Genomic DNA, 25,403 nt, shown 5'->3' on the forward strand with positions numbered 1-25,403 from the left:
ATGTTTTAATTTCTTGGAAATAGTGTTTTATTTCAATAAACTTACCCAAGACTAAAATATTATAAACAAATAAATACTTAACAATAAACAAATAGATATCCGCTAAGTTTTACAAAACACTCTTAAATAAACCATTAATAGAATCGTTAATAGAATCGATACACGCAATCAAGAATCAACTATCAACCAATTGCCAAATAGGGCCATAAATTGTTTTTACAATATAATTTTTTTAGGATTTATAATATAACTTTAAAATGTTTGGCTATAGTAGTCTCAAACACTGTGGTATTCATATTTATAATATAATTTTATAACTTAAACTTGAGTAAAAAGTTAATTTTTAAAATTAAATTATGAGTGTTTAGAAAACTATAGGTAATTGGATTTAGGTGTAATTACTTCAATTATGATCCTAAAATTAAAGCTCTAATTACGCTAAATTTAACGAGAATTGTACGTTATAATGATTAACCAAACATATGAGCTCTAAAAAACCTTCACATTGTTAGACTTTAGATTCCTCAAAATTCTCGTAAAAATAAAAATCTCAACACCCATAAATATCGAGATAATCTTAAAAATAAACTCATTTTAGAAAATAATCCCAAATTCATCATGTTTTAGAAATTTTTCTTTTCAAAAATTCAAATAAATTGGGCGGGGCCTGGAAATTACAACTGGTCGGGTCGGGCCGGGATCCAGCAAGACCAGCAGCACCAGTGTTTGAAACATTACCACTTTTGCAAGCCCAATATTGTGATTCCACGAATGTGAATAAGGGTTCTTTTGGTAATTACAGAATCTCTGATTTTTTTTGACTGATCCTTATCCTCAGCCCCTATATATATAATGAAAACGACGGGTTTAAATTCTATTTCTCTGTATTCTCTCTTCGACAACTCTAGGGTTTTTCATCTTCTTCGCCCCTCCTCTCGAGTTTCATCGTAAGCCTATTTTCTTCTTTTCTACTTTCAATTTCTTATTTTTTTTAAAAATTTGAATTCTAATGCTCTTATTTGTTCAATTTCTTGATTTTTTTTATCTGTAGATCTGAAAGATTATTGAGCTTTTAAATCTGAATTCGCTTGTTTTTATGTTAATTATATTTCATGCATATTATTCACTGTTTAGGGTTTAGGATCTGTATTTTTTTTGGCTTTTTACATTGTTACAAATTGAATTCTGAAAATTAAATAATACTCAAGGTGTTTAAATTTCATGTTTAAGTATGGGTTTCCATAAAAAAAGATTGTGTTATCTTATGATACTTGTAATAAGAGATGATGCATAGAAACAACGAGTTCATTTAGGCACTGTTCGTTGTTGCTTTTATCTCTTGATTTTTACTTGTAATTGGATTCAAAGCAAATGATATTTTTGAAGAATTGAAAAAATCTTACTGAGTTAGTATTGCATTCCAATGATGTTTTTTTAAAAGTAATTACGAATTTTATGTTCTACAACGGTAACCTTTTAAGATTTCTCGAGCTTATTGTATACTGTTGGTTCTTATATTGAAGAGAAGAAATCGTTCTTCTGCTATTTGTTCTAAGAACTAGAGTAATTTTATTATGTAAATATGTTTGATTGTATTATTTTGGTTCTAATGGAAATAATTATTGCAGGTAAAGAAATATGCCTAGGTATGATGACCGACGCGGTGGCACTCGTTTGTATGTTGGTCATTTGTCTTCAAGGACAAGATCACGTGATCTAGAGGACATGTTTAGCAGATATGGGAGGTAATCAAGTCTTTTGTCATTGTTGAGTAACTTGTGAAATTTGTAGTTATTGCAATTGGCTCTGATTGGTTTACTGGTTGCATTTTTTTATTTGTTCCATTTGGGTGTTATATTCATTTTTTATGTAATATGGCCATTCAGATAGGTTCAGGGTGGGAGAAAATAGAGTCCTTGTTTTAGTGCTTGACATCTGGTCTTTCTTATATGAGTGAGAATGTTGTGACCCTCCACGTGTCTGTGTGGTTAACTTGAATGATCTTGTTGAAGGTCTGTTGGCTTTTGCCTAACCTGGAGGTCTATGGTGAGAGGGTGACCTTGGTGGATTTGGCGTGTCTTTCTATAGTGTTATTGCGTGTTTTTAGCGAAATGGCAACAATCTCAAAAGTGGTGTTTTTGGTTCATCTGTAAGGGGCGAACTATCAACCCTTCAATAATTGTGTCATGATGGCCTTACTGTTTCTGGCACCCGTTTACGCAGAGTACGTGATGTGGATATGAAGCGTGACTATGCATTTGTTGTACGTATTTCTTTACTCTTTTTATTTAATCCCAAAGAACATTTCTTATCTATAATATTCTTCACTAGTTTAGTAAATATGATCATTTTGCTTGGAACTTTTTTCCTTCTTTATGTTTTGTATATTGTTGGCCTCCTTGATTGTAGGAATTCAGTGATCCTAGAGATGCCGATGATGCAAGATATGCATTGAATGGTCGAGACATGGATGGAAGCCGGATGATTGTTGAATTTGCCAAAGGAGTAAGTTTTCTGATGACTTTTCCACATACCGTAGATTTTGCTAGCTTCTTTTTCTTTTTAATTGTTAATATCTCAAAAATGTATAGAAGGTGGTAATTGATATATGTAAGCCTTTGGTAATTTGATCTTTTACGTAACTACCTGAGTCAATATCATTATTTGCCACTCGGTTTTCACATTTTGATAAAAGTGGTGATGGGGAAAATCATATTTTAGATGAACTTTCGTTGAAGTTGGACTGGTTTTCCTACTTTGAAGGCTAAACTGTTCTGCATCATTTTATCTTGTTTTCCGTAACTCTTTTATCATTATTGTCCTAGGATTCTTCTGTGAGTTCACTAGCTGATATTGTTTGAATGTTGGTTCTGATTTGATTTGCAATTTAGGTGCCCCGTGGTTCAGGTGGATCTCGAGATTACCCTGGAAGAGGTCCCACTCCTGGGTCAGGACGCTGCTTCAACTGTGGAATTGATGGTCATTGGGCTCGTGATTGCAAAGCCGGGGATTGGAAGAATAAGTGTTACCGCTGTGGAGAACGAGGCCATATAGAAAGAAATTGTCAAAACAGTCCAAAGAAACTAAGGTCATCCCCCTATCCTTCCATCAGTTTTTTCTTATTCTGCTCGGTTTTATCTGTTAAACATTCAAATCTTCCATTTATTTACTTTGAAGACAACTCTTTTGATGCAGCCGCAGACCACGCAGTTACTCTCGCTCACCTAGCCCCTACCGTGGTAGAAGCAGAAGCCGCAGTTACAGCAGGGGACGCAGCGACAGGTTTGGATTTAGCTTTCATTGGCAACTGCTTCTGAAATGCAAATTACATTGGACTTTTTGTTTTAGTGTTGACCTGGAGTAAATATTCTTCCAATTTTTTCGTTAAAGTGTGCCTATGCAATTCAAGAATCAAGAAAAATTAAATCTGTCAGGAAATGATTGTTCTTTATGCTGAATATTGGCCTTTCTGCAGTAGATCAAGATCACCTGTGAAGAGAGACCGAAGTTACGAGCGCGAGGATAGAATATCAAGGAGCCCTAAGCGCCACAAGGGTTCTCCATCACCATCTCAAGGGAGGAAGCATAGTCCAGCACCCGATGAAAGAAGGCCCCAAGAGGGGGGTGGTCCTTCCCCAAAGGACCGCAGGCATGCGAATGGTTCGGATTATAGTGCAAGTCCTAGGGGAAGGAGCAGAAGCCCCGATGCTGATGCTGGGGCTGAGGATGGGGCTTATAGGAGCTCTAGGAAGGAAAATGGCCACAGCCGCAGCCTTAGTCCACCCCCTAGGGATGACAGGAGCCCTGTTTACGATGATGATGATGATGATGATAATCATGCGTCTACCAGACGCGGTGAATCAAATTAAGGCAGGCGGTGGTTCAAATTGGCAAGTTTTAGGGACATTGTGTGTTTTCGCAACAACTTTGAATTTTTGTTTTATATATTGATGGATATTTAAGGTGGTGTTAAAGACTATATGGATTCATCTTTTTTATTTTTGCATTTGGTTATAATTTCAAAAGTATGCAGAAGGTTAAAAATACTGAAATTTGAACAAAGAGGAAGTAGACATCAATGAACTTAGACAGAAATGATCTCGATTTTGTTTGGTAAATACTTTATACGTCTTAAAATAGGAAATCCTACTAATTCTGACATTGTTTATAATAATTAAACAATAGAAAAAAAAAGCATTGACGCTTCAGCTTGGTGTTGCAAATCGTTCTTCTATTCTGCGCAGATGTACTGTCGTTTAGTTTCTGTTAGAATTGAGTCTCATTTCTTTTGTTGCTATTTGGGAGCAATGTAATTAAAAAGGATGATATACTAAAATTTAAATTTAATAAAATAATTTTAACACTATCAACAATTCAAAATTTTTGAAGGGTATAAAGGTTATGGTATATTAGTATTTGTCTGCTTTTACTTAATTAGTATTTTTGTGTAATATGGATGATATCATTTGTCATATAATATATACACATGTAAAATAAAATCCAATAATAATAAAACAAGAAAAAAAAAAAGAGAGACTATTTGTGTGAGTCCCGAAATGGAGATCGGGTTTTACGTTGGGTCTGTAACGATGGAGGCTTTGTGGTAGTTGTCAAAACTTAGCAAGCATGGTAGTCCTCAATATCTTTAAAACTTTATTTTAATCCTCCTCACATTATCATATTTCTTCTGTTTCTAGTTTCAGGTTCTTGTAGATGTATAAGCATATGGTTTTGGTCCTTCGCACCCTCCAAATCCAAAATTGATAATGTGAGAATTAAGATAAAGTTAACGCCATACATATATTTGGATAAGTAAATTTCATTTCATGCACAAAAGCAAACTTAAGTTACTAATCGTCCAACGAACCCCACAAAAGTTTTTCAGCCTTCCAACCAATAATTCAAACGCCCTTCTAGCAGAACTTTGAGTGTCACAATGGCCTTCTAGTAGAAATTTTGCTAGCCGGTGGAACTGCTTCTAGTGGGTTGGTAGAGTTACTCCATCGAGAGAAAGGATTGTATAAAAATGTAAATATCCATTTCCAATAAGAGGAAGATAAATTAGATTTTTTTTTTCTTGATTTTTAACCTTTTGAGTTGGATTTGAAATTTTCAGGAGGAAAAAGTTGGAAATCAGGAGGAAAAAGTTGAAAATTTGATTTTTCGTTCTCCTGTTGAAAAGGGATCGAGATGATGTGAAATCATAGTTTCATACAATCTTTTCTCCTCTAATGGAATTGGAAAACAAGAATTTGACATATTCAAATATCTCAGAATACGACCGCAGATCAAATGGCTAAATATGCGAATAATGATACGCCAAGACCATTATTGTTAATGGATACACTAAACTTAGTTGAAGGGATTCTACGTGAAGACAGAAATGTCCACACAAGGAATTGACATTTTAATATAATTGTTTTGAGCTGTTATTTTCTAAAAGAAAAAAGAAAAGCATTCCAACCAATGATTCAAAGAATAAAAACATTCAAATTCATAATCCGAAGGCCGAAGATATAAAACCACATAACGTAAATTCAATCTAAACTCCAGAATTTAAACGCATAACACAAACTCAATCATCCATAGTTGCAAACTCATAAGAAACAAATACAATAGAACACATTTTAAATTTAATAATCTTCATTAATATTCCCATTGTTATTGCTTCCACTAGCCCCAACACAACCAAAAGATGAAGATCCGATCCATGTTGAACCACCAAAACATCACTAACATCATAATTGGACACTTTATTATCAATATTTGAGTTTGATTCATTTAGTGTCAGAACTTAAAATTTTCTATTATTTTTACTTATTTTGGCTTTTTCTTGAATTTTTTTAATATAATAAACTGGTTCAACCAGTCATCAAATCGGTTTAACTGAGAAGTGGTGTCGGGATAGACCAAAAACAGCTATATTATGTTGGCAGAGAACAAGTAACCCATATCCTAACACTTGCCCAAAACCAGCCAGACATGGCAGTTTGCTATATTAGTGGTATAGGCTTTGGCCCTTCCCCTACCTTTCAGTATTCACCAAATCGTACAATACCCTTCTCCTCCAATCAAATAACAACAACAACACTACCCAGAACCAAAGCCTTATCTTGTTTCCACCATGCCACAACTTCTGTCCAACCAACTTTCTCTTTTCACTGCAAAACTAAAACCCACTTCCCATTTCGCCCTCCATGGCCTGCTTCAAACAAACCTACCACCATTTCTTCAGCAATGTCATCTGGGTGTGTAATCCATTCTTTCTTCTTCTTCTTTACTTGATGATGTTAGTCAGCAGGAAAAGCTTTTGATTTCTGGGTTTTTTGTCGTCTTGATTCTTGGTTTTGTATTATTTTATTTCAAACCAATATATATCTACGTACAGATATGTGCAAGAGGATCTTCCACCAGCTCTTGATTCTACTTCAGACCCACCTCCAATCTTTGATGGAACAACAAGGTGAACTATTTTAGTAATCTGTCGTCTGGGTTTGCTTTTTCCTTTTTTAATCAGTTTCGAAGTTTTCAATATCCACATGATTGTTAATTCCATGTGAGTTTTCTAGATTTGTAATTAAGAATCTGGTTCTTAACTTTGGTTGGTTTTCCATCGATACAATGTTTAAGGTTGTATATATCTTACACATGCCCCTACGCTCAGCGTGTTTGGATTACTCGAAACTGTAAGGTACTTTTCTTTTCCTTATCTAAGTTCAAGCTACTTGAGTTTGAATAAAAAAACTTAAATTTGATTTGGTAATTATCAAGTCGAGCTCAAGCAACTCAAAATATTGATCAAGTCGAATTCGAGCTTAGTTTTCTTGGCTCTAATGACTCACGAGCCTTCTCAAACTTTTCATTTTTATATATTTTTATATTATTAAATTACGTTATTACTCTTAATATATATTATTAATCCTAAGCTTAAATTATCAAGTCAAGCTGGAGTTCGAGCTAGAGTATGAAAATTGATAAACTAGCTTAATCAAGCTCTAATTTGAATAGCTAAATTATATCTCAAATCTAGCTCGAGCTTGACAATATTAAAGCTCAGTGCGACTAGATTACACTCCTACTTTTACCGTTTGTTTGGTTACCTTGATAAGTAGAGAGGGAGGAGAAATGTGTTATGTTATTGTTAATGCTGAAAAACCTGAACAGGTGGTCGTTAAACCGGTGAAACCTTTGGCTACAGTTGGACTGATTAGTTTGATACATATATACATGTCTAAGGGTATAGGATATGAACTTCCAAATACGTGAAAAACTTAGCTCACTTTGTGTCTGGGTTAACCAAAGCCAATTTTGGGTTCATTTTGTTATTTTACCTGTAGGACTGAACAGTATCATTCTTCTTTGCTATTTCTGAAACCAGGGATTGCAGGACAAGATAAAACTAGTTCCAATCGATCTAAAGAACAGGCCTACTTGGTACAAGGAGAACGTCTACCCACCTAACAAGGTCAGACCACATGTCTATGATACAGCCTGGACACCATATACAATAACATAAGATGGTTGCATTTTTGTTCCTAGACCACTTGCCAATTAACTTTTTCCTAAATATTGTAGAAATGAAACTGCCAATTACTAATTTAAGTTTCTCTAGTGATGGTAATGGCTACCAAGAGCATCTACCAGACAAGGATGATGGTATAAAGAAAGTCAAACATTAGATGCTAAACAATGTTTCTCGGACTTGGGTGTGACGTGTGAGTGTTGGATACAAGTATGTGTCAGATATGGACATGTTCAATTTTTTTCCAAGTCTTTTCATGTATTCGGAAAGTCCTTGAAGGGTTATATTCTCGTACCCAAGTACTTAGAAGAGTTAGAGCAACATATATGCTAAAAGGTCTGGAAAATGTAAAATAACAGAGTATTGTAGTCCTCTTTTCTGCACTAATGTGAAATCAATGCAGGTGCCAGCATTGGAACACAATAATGAAGTGAAAGGAGAGAGTCTAGACTTGATCAAGTATATAGACAGCCACTTCGAAGGGCCTTCACTTTTCCCTGATGTACAATCTCAAAAGCTCTTGATTAGTTTGTTTTTCAGCTCCATGGTTCTTATTTCATGCTCATACACTAAATAACAGGACCCTGCAAAGAAGCAGTTTGCAGATGAGTTATTATCCTACATTGACTCATTCTATAAAACAGTGACTTCTTCATTCAAAGGAGAGGGCACTGAAGCAGGTGAGTTTCAACACTTGGTTTCACTTGATTTTGGATTCTGCAAATGAACTTGTGTCACCGTAATCTTAGTCTGTAAACTGCACCAGGCATTGCATTTGACAACATCGAAACAGCTCTTACCAAGTTTGAGGATGGACCTTTCTTCCTTGGGCAGTTTAGTCTGGTATGTGACAAACACTGTATCATTGCTCTTCAGTAATTGATATGCTCCTAGTTTTCATCAAGTTTCAGAAAGTAGATAGTTAAACATTGGCTTCCTTTCCAATGTAATATGTATGCATGTATGTATGTGTATATATAAATATATCTGTGTCATCTTCAGGTGGATATAGCTTATGCACCGTTCATTGAAAGATTTCATCCTTTTTTGTTGGATGTGAAGAAGTATGATATTACTCTTGGCAGAACTAAATTGGCAACTTGGATTGAGGTACCGCTAGACATTTGCTTTATTCTTGTTATGGCATTGCAATTTCTATAAATTGCAAGAAGATATACCTGAAACTTTTTTTTTGGCATTCCAGTTAAGGGTGGGAAACATGATATTTTGAACTTTGATATCATGGACTAAACCATGGTTCAAAAGTTCTATTTTTTTTAGTCGATTCTCTGTCAAAGGGTAATTGATTATCTAGAAAACATGTTCAATGTCAAAATGGCTTCATGATTCTGTACAAATTGTAGCAGTTTGGGCTTTTTGGCCTTTTGTATATCAATGGGAAATCTATCCTTGACAGGAGATGAACAAAAACGAGGGTTACACACAAACCAGGTGTGATCCAAAGGAACTTGTTGAGAGCTACAAGAAACGCTTCATGGTAATCAAAATTTAAGGCTTAAGCAGTATTAAAAGTTGTATGAAATATTACCCTCTATCCTCCCCAACCCACTTTTTTTCCCGACTTGTTTCTTTTGCAGGCTCATCTTTGAACAAATGAGGATTCCCTGTTTTTCCTAGTACAAAATCGAGGAATCTAGTCTGTTATTTCCAATGGCAGGCACTAGTATTGTCTGGTTCATGCTTTTATCATTGTTGAGAAAAATAGCTCCCCTTTTCTCCGATCAGAAAATGGAAAAATAAGCATATTACTTCAGTTATGCAAAATTGATGTACTCTTATGCAAATGAGCACTCACCTTGGATTGAAAAGGTTGCTTTATTTCTAAAGCTTTTGCCTGAGATTGGGTAATCAATGGAGAAGTATCCATTGCTGCTTTGTTCAACAGAATAGAGGACCTTTTGTTATTAAAACAATGAAACAAGTATTAACCAGAAAAAAAATCCGCTTGTCTATCAGTTATGTATAGAACTTTTTAGAATCTAGTTATACCACCAATCATAGTTTTCTGTTACTCAAACTCTTCATTTTTTCTAAAATACCCGAACACTCGTTTAGTTGTTTGACACATTCAAATATGAGTACCAGGATATTACATTTGTGTTAGATATATACCGGAATCAATTACCTCAAATCCTGAAAACATAAGAGGTCAATGCCTAAAGAAACATTACTCATGGGTAGGTCGACAGCAACTTACTATTGAGAGAGAGACCTACATCCAAATGTTTCAGAAGAAGAAGCTTTCTTCTCAGGAAACTCCATGAGGAACTAAATCTGGAATCTGCTGAATACCCTGTGAAAGCATAAGCCTGCCTCTATGCTGATTGAAGAATATTCAAGGAATGTGCGCTAATTCTCTAACATCAATTTCATAATCTATTCATCATAAAACTTGGTTCATAAAAAGACAAACATATAACAGAGAAAGAAATTACATTATACATGATATAATCTGCTTCAAATATTATCCATCACTTGTGTATATGCTGTGAGCAGCTACTTGACTAGTAATTGGCATTTACAGTAGAATAACTCAGTAAGAATTTATCAATCTCAAGTTGCAGCCGCAAACTATGGTGTAAAATGTGTTTCTATTGGGACTCAATTTAAGTACTCAGCATCCTCCACAAAAATAAAAGATGGCTCGTCCCAACATCTAAAACCTCATATCATTTAAAACGACCCTAAAACAATTATGAAATTTAAAACATAAGAACAGGCCATGAATATATAGCTTAATCATAAAGGACATTCCAACACGTGAACTTCAAGAAGCAAGGGCTTTCTAGTTAATCCAGTGAATAAAGGCGGCAGCTTCAATGTGTGAAAATATTCATTAGAAAGGGCATGAAGTAGCATGAGAAATTGCCACAAACAGTCCACGACAAAAGAACGCAGCCATTGCAATCCAGCAGGTGAAGTTAACGACTCCTATAATACTTTCCGTATCTTCTCCATATACACGACCAATGACATTACTGAGAGACCAGCTGAAAGATAAAGAAAAATAACACCCGAAGCAACTAAGATCCCAGTTTCTCCGAGACTGCATAAAGAGGGAGGAAGAAAAAACATGACAGTCAGATACTGCAACCAAGCTTGTTTGGCATTTATCATTTCATGTTGGTCAAGTAAGAAATTTAATAAACCTGCTATCTCGTGTAGCCAGAAGGATGGTTAGTGCAGCCATTTGCGTGGCAGTTTTCCACTTCCCCAGCTTATTTACGGCAACAGCCTGATTTATGTATCAAACTTAAAAAATAAGCTAGAAGCAAAACTCAAGCATTTCCTACTTTAATATAGTAAAATAGGTAGTTGTTTGACATCCAAGGGAGAGAAACATACCGCTAAAAGCTTACCATTTTGAGAAGCAGCCCATTCCCTAACAGCGGACATAGTTATCTACAAACAAAATGTCAACTATTTGTAAGATATTTATAAATAATTCATACAAGTATAGAACAAAACCAGCTATGGTATATATTACCTCCCTTCCAATGATGGCTATTGATGGTACATTCAGTAGCCATGGCACTTGCCCAAACACAGCAATGTTCAAAGGTCTAGAACATAATAAGACCAATGTAGCAGCAACCATAAGCTACATTCAACAGGCAGTGATTTCAACAATTAAACTCAATCCAATGAATAACTTAAACGTTCGGAAAATAAAAAGGGAAAAGAGAACACACCTTGTCTGCGACTGGATCCAAAAGAGCACCAAAGGCAGAACATAACCTCATCTGAAAGACACAAAAACGATTTTACTATGATGAACTATATAGAGTACCTAGCCTCTTATAAAACAAGAGGAAAAAGAAAGGCTTCCATAGTATTTCAACAAGGGGGTGTGGTAGAAAGCATACTCTTCGAGCAATGTACCCATCAAGCCAATCGGTTATAGCAGCCGCCATAAATATGCTAGTAGTAGCAGTCCTTCCCCACCAACTATCGACAGAAAAGGCTAAAAAAGAAGAAGAAAATCATTTCATTACTCCCGCAACATTGGCAATACAATTAACAATTGCACTAAGAATCCAAAAGCACACCATCCATACAGCTAACAATAATCCATAGGTTTCTTTACACCATCTAAACCATATCACATTGCAACCTATCATCATTGGTTGTCATAATTCACAAATATATTCCAAATGCAATTAAAAGCTACAATTGCCAAAAATCATCAGAGTTGATCATAATTCATGGCCCAAAACATGAAAATAGCAAACAAACCAAGCTAACATAAACAGTCGCATGATCGTTAAGCATGTCATCACTTAAAACGTATAAAAAACCCAAACGAAAGCAACCCAAAAACCTCGGAAATGGACACTTGATTTTTTTATCCAAACATTAAACAGATCAAAATTAAAGATCCAAACCATGGAGGAAACAACAAATCCAGATTGCACTGCCTCGAAATCGAAACGCCATTGTCAAAACATCGTCATCATAATTAGAAAATCCAAATAAATATTCAACAGGTAAACCAAAATCTAAAATCGCAGTTGACAAAAATTCAACTAAAATATTGCAATGTACGTAAGTCAGGAAAAAGAAAAAAGAAGAAACTGAACTGAAAATCAGCAACGGCACGGCGGCGACGCGGCCGAGAGTTAAAACAGTGGGCAAAGTTAAAATTTTGGAAGAAGAATGATTAGAATAAGCTAAACTTGGGTGGTGGTCCAGTTGCTGTTGCAGCAATGGCTCCGAATCCATATCCGCGAGAATGCCGGAAGACCCGGATCCCGACCCGTTAAAGAATCCTTTATTGATCGCTTATGAAGAGGAAGAGAAACAACGCAAAGCAGATCTAATAAAAAGGAAAGATATTTTTGTGTTGTTATTGGGATACAAAATTGGAGATAGGGTTAAAAGGGAAGATATAATGCGCCGTGTTAGGATGGTGGCTGTGGCGGTCACGGTCACGGTTACGGTTACGGTTACGGTTCGCACTTTAATTTTACCAACTTTCAGGTTGTCGGCTGTAAATCTGTCTTTTTTTTTTTTTGTTTAGGCTTCGTTAAAAAAATATCATTTTACCTTTTAACCTTTCAATTTATATTATTTGTTAAATTATGTTAAAACGAGAAAAATAATTTGTTAAATTAAAAAATAATTAATTATTAACGTGGCATTCACGTAATAATTTACGATATCTTACGTCAACAACATTAACAAATATTAATTTTTCAAGAGTAATTTGACAAATTGTATAAGTTTAAAAGTTAAAATGAGAAAATTAAATGAAAGATAAAATGATATTTTATAAAGTTAAAATCTTAAATAAATCATTATACCTTTTGTTACTCAACTTTAAATTTTTTTATTTAAATACTAACTTTATTAATATATGATATTTTGATCATCTCATCGTTAAATCATTAATAAATTATTTTCGTGATTTTTTATTTTTATAGTAATAAATTTATCTCTATATATAAAAATTTATCAATTTAATCTTAATTTTAAAATTTAATAATTTATATCTTGATTAATTTACTAAGGCTGTAGCACCTATGAATGTTCCACGATAACTGAATGGACGCATCGACTTTAAAGAAAAATTTCATCCTAAATTTGAACTCGAAATTTAGTAGAAGGCTTGATTTTGTTTTGTCTCGTCTCGAATTTTATTTTATTATTTTATTTTATTTTGAAATTATATATTTATTTATTGAAAGAAAAATTTTAATATATATATTAAGAGTATTTTTGTGAATATCTCAAAATAGGGTGGGACAGATTAACCTCAAATCTGACCCTGACCCATCTTGAACCCAGTTTTTTTTTAAAAAAAATCTAACTTTAATAGATCGGATCGGGTTGAAACTTATCGGAGTCGGGGTTTTTGTCATCCCTAATTTCAACCTCTAAGGTCACATGGGGATATGTTGATGACCATCAATTGTAGCTTGAAAAGCACTTGTTGGTTAGGGATCACTATAAAATTCTCAGTGATGGCGAAATCATACACCATGGTCAGGATGGAGAAGAGAATATTCATGTTCGGTGATTTTAAAGGAAAAATTAAAAAGTTATATATATTTTTATCAAAAAAGAAAAGAAAAGAAGAAGACAATTTTCTATTTTTTGAAAGTATTTTAAATTTTCATCTATTTTTAATTTTTTTTGTAGAACTTAAATTGAATGAATGTATAAAGTTAGGGCTAAATGTGCTATTCTTTTAGAATTAAAATAAATATGATAGAATCAGTAAATATTCGAGGGTTAAATTTGTTATTATGTAAAAAGGCTACATCTGCATTCTCTTAATGATTTAACGATGTATGACCAAATTATTAAATGTTGATGACATTATTATCTAAATAAAAATTTTGGCGTTAGGTGACTAAAATAGAAGCATGTTAATAGTTGTGCAACTATTGTTATAATTTACCGTAATTTATTTAAGAAAATATTTTAAATTTATTAGTTTTTAATATTACACGTTTTACATGTAATTTTATATTTTTCAATTTATTGAATAATGTATCTATTACCATATTTAAGTGTTTTACTAGTTGATATCACCTTCAACTAGGTCACTCATTGAATTTACCAAAATCCTTCACTCTTAATAAGAAATATATATTATTCTAAGGGTAATTTTATCTTTTCATATAAAATATAGAAAAATACTTGTACGTAATAGTATTTGAACCCAAATTATTGTGATATTTGGCCCGTTAACTTTACCGTTTCAATCAAAGACATTTTCTTGTTAGGGATAAATATCAAAATTATACATGAATTTTGATACAATTTAAATTTGAAATATATGTTTATCATTTACCAAGACGTAATAAATGTCTTATGAAATTGATTGTCCTTATAAAGAAATCACAATAACGTAGATAAAATATCATGTAAACTCTTGTATTTGGAACCAAATTACATTTTGTCTTCATTACCCAAAAATAAACAAATTATTCCTTGTACATTGGATCAAGGAGCAAACGGTTTTTAACAAATTACTCCGTTTTATTGTTAAAAATTAATCTATGTATATCAACATGAGGTAAATGTGGCACGTCACGTGTAATTATCTAATTATTTAGTCAGTTATGTCAGTTTTTAACAGTAAATATGGATGAAATATTTAAGAAAAAAATTAATTTACTCTTTAATCTAAAGTATAAAGAGTAATTTACCTATTTTTTAAATAGAGTGAGTAAAATACAATCTAACAGGGGCTTTATTGTAGTTTTACCCAAAAAGATGGCGCTAATCTCGCCTTTTCTTTGCATGGGCCTGCCCGCCCTTCCATCCATTTTCCCTCCCCTTTTCCTTCCAAACAACCAAAACCGAAACTCCCTGTCCACCCTTTCTCTCCCTTCATTTTCTCTTCCCTTCTTTCCTTTCTTTTCCATTACTGTAATTCAACCAACCAAACCACCAAATTCTCCGAACGACCCTCTCCATCCGTAACCATCACCCTCCAAAATCTCACAGTCACAGACCAATCAAATCCATCCACCTCATCAAATACTGTAACCAGAATGACATCTTCCACCACCACTACCACCGCAACCACCACCACCAAAACCGTGAACCCCCATTTAACCTTCGAACACAAGAGGTACGCTTTGCTCGCCACGTGTCCCTTCTATTCCTCTCTCTCTGATCCATGACAGTTATGATCAGATCCTTTTCCCGTTTTTTTAGTGAAAAATATTTAGACTGTTCTTTTTTTTCTACTCCGAATTTTTATCCGCGTTTATTGATTTGGATTTTGATAATGTGAGATGTGATTTAATTCTTTTGAAAACAAATTTGAGTGGAAAATATGAGCATATGTTGTTTTCTAACGTAACTCGGCAGTCTTCGGATGCCGATTTCAGGTATATTGGAGCTCCATTTTCATTTAAAATTTCATTTTTATTTTGATGATTTTTTTTTTGTGATCAAGATCTTATTGAATTTCATCACGGTTTGGTTTAGTAATCGAGGATTGTGCTATCTGGTTGCTAGCGATTTAATTTTGTTTGTTTGTTTGTTTTTATGAGAACGTTGTTTGAAGTTTGTGATCTTTCATTGAGAAAAAAAAGTTTCATGGAACCTGGTGTGATATTTGTCCAAATTGAGTGGAAAATATGAGCATATGTTGTTTTCTACCGTAACTCGGCAATCTTCGGATGCCGATTTCAGGTATATTCAAGCTTCATTTTCATTGAAATTTTCATTTTTATTTTGATGGTTTTTTTTGTGATCAAGATCTTATTGAATTTCATCACGGTTTGGTTAGTAATCGAGGATTGTGCTATCTGGTTGCTAGCGATTTAATTTTGTTTGTTTATTTATTTTTATGAGAACGTTGTTTGAAGTTTGTGATCTTTCATTGAGAAAGAAAAAGTTTCATGGAACCCGGTATGATATTTGTCCAAATTGAGCGGAAAATAGTGATAATAAGAAGTAGACTATTTTAATATTTGACTAGGATACGTTGTTTTGTACTGTAACTAGGCAATGTGTGGAAGTTGATTACAGGTAACTTGGAGTTGTGCTTTTGATTAATTTACATTCTATTTTGCTTTTTAGTTTGATGCTTTAGCTAATTTCTTGCGCTAGATTTTATTTTGCTGTACTGTATTGAATTTGATAAGTTTAGGTTAGAAAGTTGTGGAAATTTGCAATCTTTCTTCGAGCTACTTTTCTTGGAATAATCTGCTGTTAACTTGAAGGTTTGTTGAATTTTGGGGTTATTAAATCTATCTTCTTCTTCTTTTTCATTTTATAGGGATGCGTATGGATTTGCTGTGAGGCCTCAGCATGTACAAAGATACCGAGAATATGCTAATATCTACAGGGTATTTTTCATGACTCTGTTACTCCTTTCTGTTTTAAGCTCATCGCCTTCTTTTGGCTTCTGAGGAAAGGAAAGGATAATTAAATGCCAACTCTTACATCTTGGTGAACATTGAATTTTCAAACCTCTCTCTTCCTCATTGTGTGGATACTAAATGATTACAAACTCTATAGTCAGAAATCAGAACTTTGATTTAATCTCGTATATACTCGTGACTTTAGGAAGAAGAGGAGGAAAGATCAGGTAGGTGGAATGATTTCTTGGAACGCCAAGCAGATTATGCTCAATTGCTTACCAATGAGATGCCCTCGGAGGGAAGAAAGGAGGTCTCGCACATTGAAGTTGCAGAGGATGGGAATAATGAAGCACGAAAGGGAGTTGAAGGCGATGATTTATGCAAAAAGAAGTTGGGTTCTGATAGTCTGTCTGCTAAGGATGATGCAGAACAAGAGAAGGTGCTGCCAGCACCAGAGAAAAGAGGTCGTCAAACTGCAATATGGACTGAAATTAGACCATCCCTTCGGGCCATTGAAGATATGATGAGTACTTGCGTAAAGAAAGGCCGTTTATCTGAAGAAGAGCAAGAAACCAGTCGAGCAAAGCCATTATCTCCTGCAGAAGATGCTAGATTCACTAAGGGATCATCAGAAGATGATTCTGAGGATGAATCTTTTTATGCTGAGAGATCTGACCCAGTTCAGGATGCCCCTACACTTGACAGAACCGGCACTATAAGAGGTGCTGCTGCAAATGCAGCTCCTACAGAATCTTCATTTCCCTGGAAAGAAGAGTTGAAAGTTCTTGTCCGTGGTGGAGTGCCAATGGCTCTTAGGGGAGAGGTATGTATTTGATATGTCTCTCTCTGTTTGCCACACTCTTTCTTTGTCTCTCTTGTGAATTTGGTCATTACAGATTTGGCAAGCCTTTGTTGGTGTAAGGAGACGCCGAGTAGAAAATTATTACCAGAATCTGCTTGCCAATGAAACTAACTCTGGCGATAACACCAATCAAAAGAGCTACCAGTCAGATGGTAAGGGTTCAGCCACCAGGTCTGCATGTGGGCCTGAGAAATGGAAGGGGCAGATTGAGAAGGTTGTTCCATTTGCAGTTTGAAATATGTAGTAGTTTTTATACCCCTGCAATGGGTGCTGCCTTCTTTACTGGTGTTATTAGTTTGATATCCCTAACTACTGGTTCTGGAAACAGGATTTGCCACGAACGTTCCCTGGTCACCCTGCTCTGGATGATGATGGTAGAAATGCTTTGCGACGTTTACTTACAGCCTATGCTCGACATAACCCCTCTGTTGGATACTGTCAGGTATTAGGTTCAGAAATATATTAGCTATGGTCATGGTTGCAGGGTTATGGCTTTCTGGGTTAAGTGTTTTCTTATGCAGGCCATGAATTTCTTTGCTGCCTTTTTACTCCTCTTGATGCCTGAAGAAAATGCGTTCTGGTATGTTTAGAGACTTAGTTGAAAAATTCCTTGCAAATCCAGTATCCATTGTTCTGTGAAATTTTTTAAGGTTATGGAGCAGAGCATATTTTGTTGCTTGAACATGATAATTTTTGTAATCCCATGATTTGCATGTTCTATTGTCTTGTTTATTTGGTGGGGGTTCTCTATTTTTAATTGCAAGCATAGCTTTCCAATTTTAAAATTAAGCACATGATTGGTTTTATATTCTTCTAAACTATCGTATTTGCTTCAGGACTTTGAAGGGTATTATTGATGAGTATTTTGATGGCTATTTCTCAGAGGAAATGATTGAGTCTCAGGTAATAACTTGCATTACTCCTTTTATTCTTTGTTGATTGATTTCTACCATCTGTTTCTCCTAAATGAGATTGTTAAAGTGGCTGATGGAATGATTATTCTTTCGATCTCTCTTGGTAACATTGTGGCCTGTTGTTAGGTTGACCAACTTGTTTTTGAAGAGTTGGTGCGTGAGAGATTTCCAAAACTTGGTTTGTTTTTTCAATATTCGTCCTTTCTTGTGTTCGAAATTTCTCAGATGTTCTCTTTCCATCATTTTTTTTGGGCAGGCAGTTTATGATTGACAATTTCATGTTTATTGCAGTCAGTCATCTAGATCACCTGGGAGTACAAGTGGCATGGGTTACTGGACCATGGTTCCTTTCCATTTTTATGAACATTCTTCCATGGGAAAGTGGTCAGGTTTCATACCATGTCTTTTAGCAATATTTAGCGAGTGTCTTTGTTTCTATTTTACTGGTGTTTGTACTCATTTAATAATCGGAATAACCCGTGCTTAGTTGCAAGATTCCTGATGGATTTATCCTCACTACAGTGCTTCGAGTCTGGGATGTGTTCCTATTTGAAGGAAATCGTGTTATGCTGTTTAGGACAGCACTTGCTCTTATAGAGTTTTACGGTATGGAGTAACAGACGCAAGTATTTTGAACTTCTATGATATCTTTACGGTAATTGAAGCCTGAAAATTGTGACTAAATGAACTGCTTTATTAAAATGTTAATTTTCTTACAGGCCCTGAATTACTTACAACTAAGGATGCGGGAGATGCAGTTACTTTACTACAATCATTAGCTAGCTCAACATTTGACAGCAGTCAACTCGTATTGTCAGCTTGTATGGGTTACGAAAATGTAAATGAACAAGTATTACTTGAGTTAAGGGAGAAGCACCGGTCAGTTGTAAAAGCTGCAGTTGATGAAAGATTAAGGGGGCTTCAAATTTGGAGGGAATCACAGGGCCGGGCATCTAAGCTATATGGTTTTAAGCAAGATTCTAAGTCAGCGCTTAGGAAAACAAATAAGACAGGAGAATTGGTTGATTCAAAAACTAATGGAGATCTTTCACGTTCCAAGTCCGAATCAATGAATGCGGATGAAAATCTTCTTTGTCTGACAAGAGATGCTAAGTCGGATTCTGTTCCAGATCTTCAACAGCAGGTAGTGTATAAGTTTTCCTTTTGATGAATACAATATTTCATTACAGACCAAACTAATGTTTGGCAAGTAGAATAGATAATAGGCTACATCTTACTCAAAATGTATATTTGCTTGCCTTAAGTTCATGCAAGAGAATTTTGTTGGCCTCTTTTGTGATGTTTCACTCTTTAATTTATTATAAACATTCACATGCAGGTTGTAGGGTTAAAGGTTGAGTTGAGCAGGTTGCTGGAAGAGAAAAGATCAGCTGTTCTCAGGTTAATAATTTATATTATGTCTATTACTTTTGGTTCTTCGATTGTCAGTTCTCTATAGACCGTAGAGGAAATGTAATTTATTTTCTTGGTTACAGGTTGCTCTTTACCTCTGCTATGTCATAATGTTTTATAAATTGGATATAAGTGACTATTTAATCTTTGCATTTTAAGGAGGAACTTATCTGTTATTTATTTTAGAATTGTTTTTCTTCAGCTGAAATAACCCTTGACAAATGTGACATTGAATTCCTCACTTGTATTAGATCTGATGAACTGGAGACAGCATTGATGGAAATGGTTAAGCAGGACAATCGACGCCAATTATGTGCTAGGGTAAACTGGAATATGTTATTCAATTTGCCAAAATTTACTGTCAATTGCTGACTTGTTTTTAAAGATAGTTATAAAACTATGTCATTCCTATCATGCAACTCATTTTGCTTGCTTTTACCTGGCACCTTAGGCTTCTTCATGAAATTTAATGTCAATATGCATTACCAGAACTTGCTAAAAAACCCGTGTTTCTGGTTTTCATGAATCATGAATTGAAAGTTGCTAGTTTTCTTAGCAGGAATATATTGCATACTGAACATCTGTTTCTCTTCTTTAGGTAGAGCAATTAGAGCAAGAAGTTGGTGAGCTTCATAAGGCACTGTTTGAGAAGACTGAACAAGAAACTGCAATGCTTCAGGTTTGATTTGTTTTCCTCATCTTCAATCAGTCTGAAGATTATTTTCTTCTATCGATATGAATGTCTTTATGATAATGATGTTTGTTAAATATTTCATAGATCCTAATGCAATTTGAGCAAGATCAAAAGGAAACAGAAGATGCTTGTAGATTTGCCGAACAAAATGCAGCTGCACAGAGATATTCTGTTGAAGTGCTTCAGGTACTCATCGTGTTCAAATCTCTTGTTTATTTGTTTATAAATTTTCCCCTCAAACATACCTTACTGAGGCACTTAAAAACCTTTTTTTTCTTGTGAAAAGTAAGCAGATATTATATGTAATTTTCCCGGTCCCATCACTGCTATTAGCTTCAACATTTATGTTAATGCAGGAAAAGTATGAAAAGGCCATTGCTGCGCTTGCTGAAATGGAGAAAAGAGCGGTAATGGCAGAATCAATGGTGGAAGCTACCTTACATTACCATTCTGGACAAAATAAAGCTCAGCCATCTCTTTCTCCACGGTGTGTAGTTGACTTCCACTTTCAAACCTTTTATGCTTGGGTGAAAAACGTTTTATAATGGATGATAAAACCAAACCAGACCAGCTGGTTCAACTAGTTCTACAGAGAACCTGGTAGTTTGACAGTTCAACCATATAAATTGAACTGCAAAATTAAAGAATCAGCCAAAATTCGGTAAAATAAAACTCGGGGACTGGTGCAAAACCGGTCAATTAATTGTTGGCCTGTTGAGTGTGTGGTTTGGGGAAGACTCAATTAGTTGTTGTTTTCTCTTTCCAATCTTTTGCAACGCCTTTTGAAAGCTTTGCTCTTTACGATGCCTATTATTTATATTTCCCTTATCATTATCTACCCTCTTCTCACCAACAACTTAGTGAAGAACTGAAGGAAAAAATGCTTTAATTTTCAGCACATTATTTACATGTAAAAGAAAATGTTGTGAGCCTCTCTGTTTTCATTCTATGCTTATCGTTGCTTTTGGATCGGTTTCTGCTATTTAAACATTGGCTTGCAGATCACCCCAGCCAAATTCACCACCACGCAACAATCAAGAGGTACAACAAGAGAATCCCGCCAGCAAGCTTAATTTACTTGCTCGACCATTTGTACTTGGCTGGCGCGACAGAATCAAGGTTAGTTTTCACACGTTTATCTTCTTACTAGTTGTGGGTGATCAGATGTGTGTTGGACATAGATGTGTTTGACACGAGTATACTCAATTTTTTCTAAGTTTTTCTGTGTATTGAGAATCCTCGTTCTGCTTCAAGATTGCAACAGACACTGGTGTCAAAGAAGTAAACTTCTCAATTTTGACCCGAAGTCAGAAACTCAACCTATTAACGCGAGCCAGCTCAATCCGATTTAATTATAAAACATCAACAATCCAAATTTGCCCAACTCGAACCAAAAGTGATCCAAACCCAAAATTATCCGTACTAAAAGTGATTGAACACTTAAAACTTGACCATCAAATTTGAACAACAAATTTGACTGACTTCAACACAAAAAGCACAACTTGCAAATTCAAATGACCGAATTCCAAATAAACTAAACTTAAAATAATTGAACTCGAAATGATTCGGACAAAAAATATTCTGAACCTAAAATGATCCGAAAAATGTAGAACTCAAATTGACTTGACCTATGTTGATCGCTTTCAAAACCAATTTTATCCACTTATTTGCCAGGTGTATCTAATTATAAACCTTTTTCATCATTTATGTATTAAACCAAGATTGATATGACTTATGGAACAAAACAGGGAAAGATCAGTAATGCTTATCGACCAAATGATGGGAAGTCCTCTAGTGAAGATCAGAATACTGCAACACAGCAGGAAACAAACACTAAGGAAAACAACGCCGAGAATACAGATGACAAGGAAGCAAATGGCAACGAAGCTCATGGTAAGGAGTGTACAATTGCCGGTTTTTCATGTTAATAATTGCATACATATCCTTCATTTGCTGCCTTCAATTCTTACATTCATTGGCCTTGGTATGTATTTTTCTTTAACACTGCCATTTCTAGAGAGTAGTTGCTTGCTTGCCTCTATATTAGAAGAAAGATAATGTTAATTATAGTTCATAATACTTGTAGATATTTGAAATCTTAGTGTATATTTTTCATTTGAACATATTTGGATTTCTCTCAGACAGCTGATTTGATACATCATGTTTCAGATTCAAGTAGATAAGTTAACCTATAAATTCTAAAATTGCTAAATGTTACTGGGACTGGAGAAAAAATTGAATAAAATATTGACAAGCAATTATGATTGATCTTTAACTATGCTGTTGGACTTAACTTTTGATAATGAATAGGACTAACTTGATTCTATTTAATAGTATAGGGACTGATTTTGAACTAATCCTTATAATAGAAAAGCTTTTTAAGTACTTTTACCTATTTGGAATAGGTAAACCTTTAAAAGGATCATATCTGTATATTCATATCCAAATAGTTAAAAGTACTTGCTATTTTAAGGATTAGATAAAAATCAGTCCCTATACTATTAAATAGAATCAAGTTACTCCTTATACTAAAAAATGTCATTTTACTACTTAGGTAAGCTTTTATGGTTTTACAAATAAAACTTTTGTTTGGAGTTGAATTGTAAGTGAAAAATAATATTTTGTTGTCATTTTTAAATAGTAAATTTATTAAAATTTTATTTTTATTAATACATAAATTAAATTGATCCATTTAATAAAAGAATGATTAATTTGAAACAATTCCTATAATAGAGGTATCATCAAATTTGACCCTACAATTATTTAGCTACTAGGATTACATTTTATATTATTCTTTTCATGTTATAATCGCATTTAAATTGTAATATCTATAGGTCTTCCTTCTTTGATACTTGACTTGCTCTTCTTTTTTTAACAATAATGGTTAATTTTTATTTTAGTCCCTCTACTTTTTTATTGTATAAAAATAGTTAAATTTCAATTTTGGTTTTATACTATATTAAAATTTGAGAGGCCTTCTTTCCTTGACACTTGGCTTGCCTTTTTTTTTGGGATTCTTAACAATAATAGTTAATTTTCAATTTTAGCCCTCTACTTTTTAATTATATAAAATAGTTAAATTTTAATTTTGGTCCCTATACTATATTAAAATTTGAGGTTTGATCTTTATACTTGAATTTTATATATATATATATATATATATATATATATATAGTACTCAATGTTTATAATGTCATTAGTTAGTCTAAATATTTTATTCTAATTAAAATGTTGACGTAAATTTAAAGATTTGTTAACATTGTTAATTTTTTTGTTAAATTTAAGTTCATTATAATGCCATTTTGTATGTTATGATTATCGAATGAGTACTATTTTTAATATTTTAAAACATCACACCAATAAATTTAATGTAAGAATTTTAACGGTGTTAATAATTAGACCTAAATTTTTAAGTTTAAAAATAGAACTAAATTCTTACAAATAAAAATCGGAGATTAAATTCTAAATATACATTTTAATATATATTTTATGTTTTATGTTTTAGTTTTTTCTCGTATCATGTCTCTCAACTTTCAAAAGTCCACATCATGGAGGGAAGCATGGAAGTAATATATAAAAACCTCAGCCAAGCCCAAGGGATACATTTCTTGCCTTACAAGCAAGGTTTTTGTTCCCCTTAGCTGCATCGTTCTCTTTTCATTCTAGGAGTGGAGGAACCAACCTATGCCACAATCCTTCAACTGATCCAGTTTTAGGATCCTACTTTCTTTCTTTTTGATAGACGCAAGTTATATATATGTCAAATTTTCATTTAAATTGTAGTTCTTGATTCAATTATTTGTATCTTGATTCAATTATTTGTACAGATTTTTTTAAATATTTGTAACACTTCCATACTTGACCCGATCACCTGATCAAGACACCGAAATATCACATTAATTGTCGGAGCAATTGCAACTAATTGTATATTGATTTAATTTTTTTATTCAAGTTTCTATGCTCATTACACATTTATAGCATAATTTATAAACAAACTTTATACAAGCTTATGAAAATTCTCTTGATGTCCTATAATTGATTAAGGACTAAAATATAAAAATTTAATCTTTCGAGTTGACATCGCGACTTCGGGGATTCCACGTTGCGAATCACTCACTGACTTAGCTCATCACAACATGATGAACTTGACGTTGCGACGTGTGTTCTGTCTCCATGACTCCCATGAATTTCAATTCACAACTTCTAAAACAATGTTCATGTCTCAGCCGTGTAACCCCTGTATCTAAATTTTTGTAACTTTCTCCTAGACTTTCCAAATGATTTTAATTTAGTCCCGAATTGTTTCTAAGGTATTTCTTGGGCCTCGAGGGCTCAATATAGGGATGATGTGTGTATGTATGAATAGTTTATGTTATGTTTATGATATTGAATGAAATTAAGTTAAATGTTTCGATTGTACAGTAATGCTTTGTAACCCTAATTCGATGACGGAAACGAGTTAAGGGTGTTACAGTTCATATACCAAAATTCAATCAAATTCAACCATTTGTTTCCACTAAAAATTTTTACACATTCTTTGTTTTACCTATGTACATCCCATATTCTATACCATAAATTTTATTTCATGCCAATTTTCTTCCAACGTTTGATGATGTGATGAGATTTGTTGCGATTGCTACTTCCAACAACTTGAATCTAGAGCTCTAATCCGATATTCCATCTATGCGTTTAAAACATGCGTTAAGTTCGTTAAAGCTTAGTAAGTATATCAATAATTAAACTTACAGTTACTTTAATCAAATTTAAGGTGTCAATACTTTAAATATAACATAATGAATTAATTAAATGATCATTAAATGCTTACTTCCACTTACAATCTTACCCTATTTCACTTACCGACTCACTATTGATTTCACTTTACACTTTTCATTTAGCCCACAATATACTCAAGCAAGATATGTAGAAAGAACATTGAAATGCACCAAAGTGCAGAATCAATGAAATGCTTTGAAAAGCCACTATCACTGATTTGCACCGAAGTGTCACTGTCACTATGCACACTAAAACTTTCCTAATAGCATGTCATCTATATCCAACAGGTTCAAATCTTGTCTACTTTATATTAGCAATTTTCATCATTGTCACTTAGTAATTAATAGCATATAAAACTTTACATTTTTTTACAATT

At 33.9% G+C, this 25,403-nt stretch overlaps 4 protein-coding genes across 11 annotated transcripts; 3 read left to right on the forward strand and 1 right to left on the reverse strand.

The window, feature by feature from the left end:
• The first annotated feature begins 862 nt into the window (after positions 1–862).
• On the forward strand, positions 863–3,998 carry LOC105783323 (serine/arginine-rich splicing factor RS2Z32). Of its 6 annotated transcripts, none has more exons than XM_012608707.2 (7): positions 863–947; positions 1,629–1,745; positions 2,224–2,263; positions 2,410–2,505; positions 2,892–3,088; positions 3,196–3,282; positions 3,476–3,998. In XM_012608707.2, the coding sequence occupies exons 2-7, from the start codon at positions 1,639–1,641 to the stop codon at positions 3,867–3,869; spliced, it is 921 nt and encodes a 306-aa protein (XP_012464161.1). In that variant the 5' UTR covers positions 863–947; positions 1,629–1,638; the 3' UTR covers positions 3,870–3,998. The 6 variants fall into 6 exon arrangements, with proteins under 6 accessions (XP_012464161.1, XP_012464162.1, XP_012464163.1 ...); XM_012608708.2 differs by having other exon boundaries at positions 3,479–3,998; XM_012608709.2 differs by having other exon boundaries at positions 3,202–3,282.
• A 1,892-nt stretch (positions 3,999–5,890) lies between these two features.
• On the forward strand, positions 5,891–9,554 carry LOC105783254 (glutathione S-transferase L3). Its single transcript, XM_012608596.2, has 10 exons — positions 5,891–6,248; positions 6,389–6,463; positions 6,631–6,691; positions 7,379–7,465; positions 7,926–8,024; positions 8,103–8,202; positions 8,289–8,365; positions 8,525–8,632; positions 8,940–9,020; positions 9,121–9,554. The coding sequence occupies exons 1-10, from the start codon at positions 5,983–5,985 to the stop codon at positions 9,130–9,132; spliced, it is 966 nt and encodes a 321-aa protein (XP_012464050.1). The 5' UTR covers positions 5,891–5,982; the 3' UTR covers positions 9,133–9,554.
• Positions 9,555–9,939: 385 nt separating this feature from the next.
• On the reverse strand, positions 9,940–12,412 carry LOC105783255 (CDP-diacylglycerol--glycerol-3-phosphate 3-phosphatidyltransferase 1, chloroplastic). The gene is made up of 7 exons (XM_012608599.2): positions 12,124–12,412; positions 11,410–11,507; positions 11,236–11,286; positions 11,031–11,144; positions 10,889–10,945; positions 10,693–10,778; positions 9,940–10,589 (listed from the first exon to the last, which is right to left on the reverse strand). Exons 1-7 carry the CDS (start codon positions 12,263–12,265, stop codon positions 10,475–10,477), a joined length of 663 nt encoding a protein of 220 aa, XP_012464053.1. The 5' UTR covers positions 12,266–12,412; the 3' UTR covers positions 9,940–10,474.
• Positions 12,413–14,818: 2,406 nt separating this feature from the next.
• LOC105783739 (uncharacterized) lies at positions 14,819–24,167 on the forward strand. Of its 3 annotated transcripts, none has more exons than XM_012609358.2 (19): positions 14,819–15,128; positions 16,287–16,356; positions 16,577–17,194; positions 17,268–17,447; positions 17,562–17,675; positions 17,755–17,813; positions 18,070–18,136; positions 18,274–18,325; positions 18,439–18,531; positions 18,670–18,753; positions 18,867–19,291; positions 19,487–19,548; positions 19,812–19,881; positions 20,159–20,239; positions 20,339–20,440; positions 20,611–20,741; positions 21,256–21,373; positions 22,003–22,147; positions 23,760–24,167. In XM_012609358.2, the coding sequence occupies exons 1-19, from the start codon at positions 15,049–15,051 to the stop codon at positions 23,822–23,824; spliced, it is 2,616 nt and encodes an 871-aa protein (XP_012464812.1). In that variant the 5' UTR covers positions 14,819–15,048; the 3' UTR covers positions 23,825–24,167. The 3 variants fall into 3 exon arrangements, with proteins under 3 accessions (XP_012464812.1, XP_052481995.1, XP_012464813.1); XM_012609359.2 differs by lacking the exon at positions 14,819–15,128 and adding an exon at positions 15,139–15,697; XM_052626035.1 differs by lacking the exon at positions 23,760–24,167 and having other exon boundaries at positions 22,003–22,394.
• The last annotated feature ends 1,236 nt before the right edge of the window (positions 24,168–25,403 follow it).

Source organism: Gossypium raimondii, chromosome 13 (genome assembly GCF_025698545.1).
Source record: "Gossypium raimondii isolate GPD5lz chromosome 13, ASM2569854v1, whole genome shotgun sequence".
NCBI classification, from domain to species: Eukaryota; Viridiplantae; Streptophyta; class Magnoliopsida; order Malvales; family Malvaceae; genus Gossypium; species Gossypium raimondii.